We start from the raw sequence: 7,500 nt of genomic DNA on the forward strand, positions 1-7,500 counted from the left end.
ATCCTCTCTCTCCACAGATGTCCTCGTCCCAACCAGCTGACATCATACTCGCTCGTGTGTGTGTGTGTGTGTGTGTGTGTGTGTGTGTGTGTGTGTGTGTGTGTGTGTGTGTGTGTGTGTGTGTGAGTTCGTGCGTGCGCGCGCCCGTGTTTATGCATGTGTGCTTGTTCCTGTGCGTGCCCGTTAGGGCATTAACCAAATATTCAAATATTCGAATATTCGAATATCAAAGTCACTATTCGATGTTGTTCACCAAAGTCGAATATTCGCCTATTTAAATTTTTATTGTTTTCTCTTAAAAAAATTAAAAAAAAATTAGGCTGTGACCCCCAAAATAAACATATTTGAACTGGGGACCCCCACCCTGACAAGCACTTGGAATTGTAGGTATTACATTTAATGTGACTTGGTTCCGCAGATAAATATTGTGAAAATAGCAGATCTACATGCTCACTTGTGAGCATGTAGATCTGTTATTTTCACAATGTTCGCCTCTTGCTTACTTAATATTTGACAGTTTGGCCAGTCCTGTCGAATATTCGACTATTCGAATACTTTGAGGTCGAATAATTCGAATACTAAAAATCACTATTGGTGAATGCCCTAGTGCCCGTGTCCATGGGCAGTGCGCCTCATCTACATTCTGCATTGAAACGCACGCAGGCACATTAGTATGCCGCGTCGTTCTGTCATAGGTATGCGGGTGCTGAATCAAACGGCCTCCATTGTGTAGGGCTGAAAACACACCCGCTTATTGTCTTCGTCTCCCCGAATGTCAACATTTGTTCCTGACGTCCCCGGAGCCTCCGCTCCCACTAACAAAGATGGCCGTGTATGCGGCCCTGCCCGGCGCGGAGCTCCGTGTCCAATTTATCAACATCACACGACGGACAATGGAGCCGCTGGCCTCTCATCCATCAGCTTCAGTAGACGGCCGGTGCGCCTGTCCGTCACGCATTCAGGGGGAGGGGATGTGCGGAGAATACGGAAGATGTCGCCTTTTTTCCTTCTTTTTTTTGGAAGAGCTCCGGACGTGAGCGTGTGTGTGTGTGTGTGTGTGTGTGTGTGTGTGTGTGTGTGTGTGTGTGTGTGTGTGTGTGTGTGTGTGTGTGTGTGGGTGTGTGTGTGTGTGTGTGTGTGTGTGTGTGTGTGTAGGGGCTCACGGAGGCACTGCACAATCCACAGTGTCGATTCAAGCAGTGGTTTTCAAAACATTCGATTCCAAGGACCCCCCCCCCCCCTTTGAGACCCGCTGAATTGAACCACTCTCAACCTGGCGGCCTTATTTCGGGGAGTGTTGTTGTTATTACCTGGTGTCGTGATTCTTTATTTATTTTTTTATGTTCAAGAATTGCGGTGCAACCTGTTGCTGTCTTTGAAATAGGGCTTAAGTTAACTCTAAGAGTACAAAAACAGTAGTCTCGTGTAGCCAGAGTATAATCTGCAGAGGGCATTTTCTTTCTTTTGCGCTAGCGGTTTCCAGGCTACAAAAATAGACCATTATGCACTTTTACACCAAGCAGAGAAACATATTTCTTGGACGTGCATGAAGGCCCAGAGGACAGTGGACAGTTGTCTTGTCTCGTGAGCAGGGGCGTCACAAGGGGTAGGCTGAGTTACTAGGGTCCAAGGTGGAGGGGCCCTAGTAACTTTAGCTATTGAAAAATAGCAGATATACAAGCTTGCAGCGCGGCACCGAGTGCCGCGCTGCAAGCTTGTAGATCTGCTATTTTTTTTAAAAGTCGTGAAAATGTGTGCAAATCTTTGAATATGTATTTTTTAAGATTTGTAACTCAAATTTTGCTTCTTGGGGGTTCCCTGGAACGAAATATTTTGAGATATCATCTTCGGGGTCCTTGACATGAAAACGTTTGAGCACCACTGACATAGAAACATAAGTTTCTTGCACACATTTTTCACGATTTTTCAAAAATAGCAGATCTACAAGCTCGCAGCGCCGTGAGCTTGTATATCTGCTATTTTTCAATAGTTAACATTCATGGGGGGGCCCGCAGTGAATCCTTGTACTCAGGGCCCAGAGTTTGGTGTGACGCCCCTGCTCGTGAGCCCTGTGGTTTTGCTTTGCCACGGTCTCCTTGATCCAAGCTGGACAGATGTGTTGGTCTCCCACCCAGACCCTCAGATTCTGTTTTAGTTATTTTAGTTTTTACAATGCCATTGTTCCATTCCGGGAAGTTTCAGTTAAGTTTTCAATACCAGTGTCTGTCCTGGAGATGCCTCCCTCCCTGCTTCGCTGACTGGCCAAAGATCACTACTTAATTGGATCCATTCATCTCTCTCTCTCTCTCTCTCTCTCTCTCTCTCTCTCTCTCTCTCTCTCTCTCTCTCTCTCTCTCTCTCTTTCTCTCTCTCTGTTTTTTGTTTAATTGAATAAGCTCGGTCCTCTCCTTGACGAGCTGAAGGAGGGAGCAGATGGACCGTACGCCGAGGTGGCCCATGCAGGGTCGCTCATCTGAAAGTTGTTAACGACTTATGTAACTGTGATGAATCATTACGCAATCCAACGTGAAGAGCGATGCATGCATGGAAAAGACTGCTGGGGGAATATTATGAGTGGAGTGGTGGACCCCTCACGCGATTAATTGTCACTCAAATAATTGTGATTAACGATTTAATTGTGCTTTGAAGTTGCACATGGCAGATATGACACATAACCTAATACAAAGACATGACTGACATATTTGACAACTTTATACTTAGCAAAAAAAAGACTTTTGCTGTGGAAATTGTTTGAAAAAGTTTATGACAATTATGCCAAATCGTTGCGATTATGTCAAATAATTGCAATTAGACGATTATGTAATAATTGTGACAGGCCTTCAAGCGATTTGCAAGAGATCTGCAAACGCTGTGAGCTCGCAGAAGGGCTATTTTCAGTGTGCGACATCTTTGCGTGTCAAAGTGTACACAGATGGTCGGAGAGATGAACATGAACACACGGGCGTGCGTGCATGCACGTGTGAGTGCGTGTGTGTGTGTGTGATCTGGGCCTTTTATCTCACTGTCGAGCGTAAACAGGAAAGGATGGAGCTTCCAAACGATTTCCGCTTCCTCCAGAAACTCCCCACTCTTTCTTTCCATCAATCCGTCTACCTGTGTCTCATGTTATCACCAGCCAGGACGCAGGACTCATGTCAGACAGGGGTGGATTCAAGCAATACAGTACATTAAATCAGTGGTTCTCAAACCTTTCAGCCCGCGACCCCCAAAATAATCATATTATAACTGGGGACCCCCCACTCTGACGTAACAGAAGTTGGTCGTTTACTAGGCTAACTCTAACGAGCACTAAGAGTTAAACATTACATTTTGTATAACAAGGATCTCTTCTGAAAATAGCTGATCTACATGCTCACAACGCCTCACGTTGCAAGGCGATGTTAGCATGTAGATCTGCTATTTTCACAATTTTCGGACTCTAATGTTTGACAGTTTGGCCAATGTTTCATTTGTCATTTTAGAGGTTAAATTGTCACTTTAGAAATGTGCAGATACCCTACACTTAAACTTATGTTGGTTTGTTTACTGTTGAGTGAGAAAACATTGTTGCACTTAAAGGTAATCATCTGGGGACCCCTCAAAATAATTTGGGGACCCCCCTGGGGGTCCCGACCCACAGGTTGAGAACCACTGCATTAAATAGTAAAGTAATTTGAACAAAACATAGGCAACCGATGCATAGAAGCAGATCTTCCACAAACAAGAGGTCCAGTCATAGGACAGCCTCGCTGTCCAATCTTCAGGCTACAAAAAAAACAGTGTCAGAACAATCTCCATTTTGCTCTCCAACATCCTTTTATTCGTGTCAATCTTTTTCCTATATACGTTGTTGTCATGTATTCTTTTTTTCTGAAACTCTTCGTTCATCCAGGGAAAGATTTGCACATCACACAGGTTCTTGGCCAACAGTCAGTGTGGTTATCCATATTGTATTTGTGTACATTTTTTAAGCGGTGAAAGCCGCTTCCAAGGAGTGGCTTTGTGTGTCCCGTGCGTCCAGGATTGAGGATTGGTCAAGCTTCACATGACAATTTGGCCCTCCAGATAAAATCATTCATTCACTCAGAATTCATAAAAATATAGAACTAAAGCACATAGAAAGTATAGAGCTAGAACACAGAATGTATAGATCTAGAACACAGATTTCATGGGGCTTTTAAGCCGTGACATCATTTTGTAGGCAGAGGAGAATCTGCCCCCAGAGCATTTTCTGTCCCTCGCTATTTTCAACAGATCCGAGACAAAAATAACGACTAAAGTATAATTCTAACAACAAAGAGAAGGAAAATGTGTAAATAGTAAAAAGATTCACGGAAACTGGGGGCAGAAATTCTCCTCTGCCTACAAAATGATGTCATACTTAACAGCCCCATAGCTCTAGAACACATAGAATAAAAATTCACCGCTTCACTTCGAACCGAGGTTTGATTTTTCATTCATATTTTGAACAAAATAAAAACAATTGATAACAAAAAACAATTTCAATTTCAGTGGACCCCTATAACTCTGGTGGTGCACAAGTTGAACCAAATGGACCCGTAATGGGTGCATTTGTACAGAGTTACAGACCTGCAAGGACCCCCTCATGGAACCCTGAGGGGTCCCTGGACTCCGCTGTGAGAACCACTGAATTAGACACATCCACACCTAATAGCCACATATTCCTGGTTCAGTGATGTTACTAGGTTTTCAATGTAATGGGTCCCGGGACCCACAGGTGGTCATTCAAATGGGTCCCAGAAAAGTTTTATGAGTCCTCAATACAATGTTTTCGAGCGCTGTGAGCTTGTAGATCGGCTATTTTCAAAATGTTTGCCTATTTCTTATATTTATTTTACAATTTGGCTAATGTTTGAACTTAGAACTTAGTACAAATGGAACAGGTCCATTTGGTTCCATTTGTTCACCGAGTTACAGACCCATAAAGTTATATTTGGTTCCTAACTATCATTTATCTGGGGACCCCCTGTAACTCCCTCAAGGACCCAGGACCCCACTTTGAGAACCACTAGTGAAAATAGTTTTTAGCTGTTCCAGGTTTAACTGATAATACATCTTTACAGTGTTTATCTTACACAATACATTAGAAAATGAATTAAACTATCTAAACTAATATAGCAACTTAAGTAGAAGAAGTAAATTATTTTAACATGGACTCCAATGGAGGCGCATCCCCGGGACCCCAGGACCATGACATGAATGAGTCCCTGGGCGACTTGAATGAGTTTTTGATGCGGGATGCGCACGTAATGACATCACTGCTGGTTGGCATTCAACTTACAACCTCTCAGCTTACGATCAAGCTTTTCTTACATCTCTGGGTGATGCTTACCAGGGGCGTCAATTGGGTATGGCAGGGGTATGCAGCTGCCATACCCTGGGTCCAGGGGGCAAAATATAAGTTACTTTTAAATATAAATCCATGAATGTCTCTTTGTCTATCTGTGCTGGTTGTGTTGTTGAATTACAGTAAAATAACTACAAATGCAAAATTTAACAAAAGGGTCACTTTAACAAGGTATTATAATTATATTCTCCACACTTGTATTCTCCCCATCTTGACAAGATGGTATATTCCCAGGTTCCGCAGGTCAGCTGCACAGGTGCAATCCATTATTGTTAATTGTGGCACGTTTACCAACACGTTACATTTAGCTGCACTTGAACAACCATTCCAGGCTGCCATATCCAGCCCAAGAAACCGTAGAAACCAGTGTAAAAAACTGACAAAACTCGTTTTTTTTTCACACAATAGAACCGCGTTATACAAAATGTAATGCCTCTTTTCCATGAGGACTCCCATCTTTGCCATACCCTAGCTTTTGCTGAACTGACGCCCCTGATGCTTACCCTGTAAGCTGGGCATGTCTAACTAAACCTGAGGCATTAGCCCAGACCACACACTCCTGAGTCTTGGCTTACACTGCTGGTCCTCGAGATAAGCTCCGTGTTTACAGAGCTTGAGCCTGCTTCCTCCCAGGTACATTTAATGCCTCCATATAGAGGTACTCCAAATGAATGGAGTTGTGTTTGAATGTGATCCCGTGGAGCTAACATGATCCCAAGCTTTGGCGGCATGAGGGCTGCCTCGAGTGCATTTATTTTAACGTTTGGTGTGCCGTGCGGTTAACCCAAACCTAAAAATGGAACTGCTGGCCAAACGTGTATGACGGCACAGCAGCCGAGAGCTTAGCTACTTCCTTCATACTTTCTCATACGATCGACTAATCTCTCGAGACAGCCTCAGAGCGCTACGAGACAGACCGATAGGTGTCGCCCTTTCTTCTTTGACAATGGGTTCCCAGATTGACGATCGTCAAGCTCACACCGTGTCACATTTGTGTCCCGTTGTGGGCCTAAAGATCTGCTATTGTATGAAAATACGTACTGTATTTTCTTATATAATTTTGCCTGTAAATGCCCAAAATAGGAATGCCAGGTTGAAAGTGAAAGTTAGAGCAGTTTCCATTGCTTTCTTTATGATCACATTGTTGAACTGTCGTTGTGTGCATGGACTAAAGTTCTCAGTCGTATTATGCTGATTGTATTATATTGATCGATTGCATTGTACTGTGTACACTTCTGCTTTGGCAATGTAAACGTATGTTTTCTCATGCCAGTAAAGACCTTTGAGTTGAAATGAATTGTGTGTGTTCCAGGGAGAGCTGCCTGGTCCCAGTGAGCCCAGAGTCCTGTCCCCTGGTGCAGGCCTTCCTGGCAGCCTGTCCCGGCAGAGTGTTCCTGGCCCACGCGCACACACAGCTGAAGACCGGCCTACAGACCCAGGACCGACACCTCTTCCTCTTCACGGACACGCTCCTCGTCGCCAAGGCCAAGTAAGCACGGCTTGTGTCTGAATACTCACACGTGTGCGTGTGTGTATGCCTGTGTGTGGGTGTGTCAGAGTCGACTCAAGCTATGACTAGCTTTTTTCACTGACGAAAACAGAATAAAAACTAAATAAGAACTGAGCTATGACGACTAAGACTAGGCTTACACTGACAATTTTGTCGACAAATAGAAACTAGACTAAAATGTTAGGGAGGGACTAGTTGGTGAAGAGCAGTAGAACTAAAAGACAAGTCATTTTATGTTTGGTTGCGCTCGGGTGTTGCCCTCTGAAAATACCAGATCTACAAGCTCACAACGCGTCGATCGGCTATTTCCATCAAGGCCTGCGAAAATATGTTTTTATTAAGTAATGTGGAAATATGCATCCAGTAATAAACCAGCGGCGTGGCTTGAAGTGACGCACTGTGAGCTGGTAGTTCTGCTGTTATTGAATAGCCAACGTATAAACGGATAAAGTGGTCAAAATGATTGACGCCATGTTAACAACTTAAGCTGGGGACCCCCTGGAAACCAATGCGCTACTTAAAGGAAAAATAGGTAACTTTAAAACTATTACAAAATATACTGTATATGTATATACATTTTTAGCAGTCATTTCCCTTCATCAGTAACTATATTATTGTGCTG

At 43.6% G+C, this 7,500-nt stretch overlaps 1 protein-coding gene across 1 annotated transcript in view; it reads left to right on the forward strand.

Annotated features, from left to right (window-relative positions):
• LOC308308148 (rho GTPase-activating protein 20-like) overlaps window positions 1-7,500 on the forward strand; it is a gene marked incomplete at its 3' end in the record, with an annotated part of 57,415 nt that overhangs the window by 12,279 nt on the left and 37,636 nt on the right. Inside the window, 1 exon segment of the mRNA XM_080753513.1 lies at window positions 6,681-6,857. Within this exon segment, the coding sequence (XP_080609639.1) occupies window positions 6,681-6,857 (177 nt within the window).

Source organism: Nannobrachium achirus (assembly GCF_963921795.1).
Source record: "Nannobrachium achirus genome assembly, chromosome: 22".
Lineage (NCBI taxonomy): Eukaryota > Metazoa > Chordata > Actinopteri > Myctophiformes > Myctophidae > Nannobrachium > Nannobrachium achirus.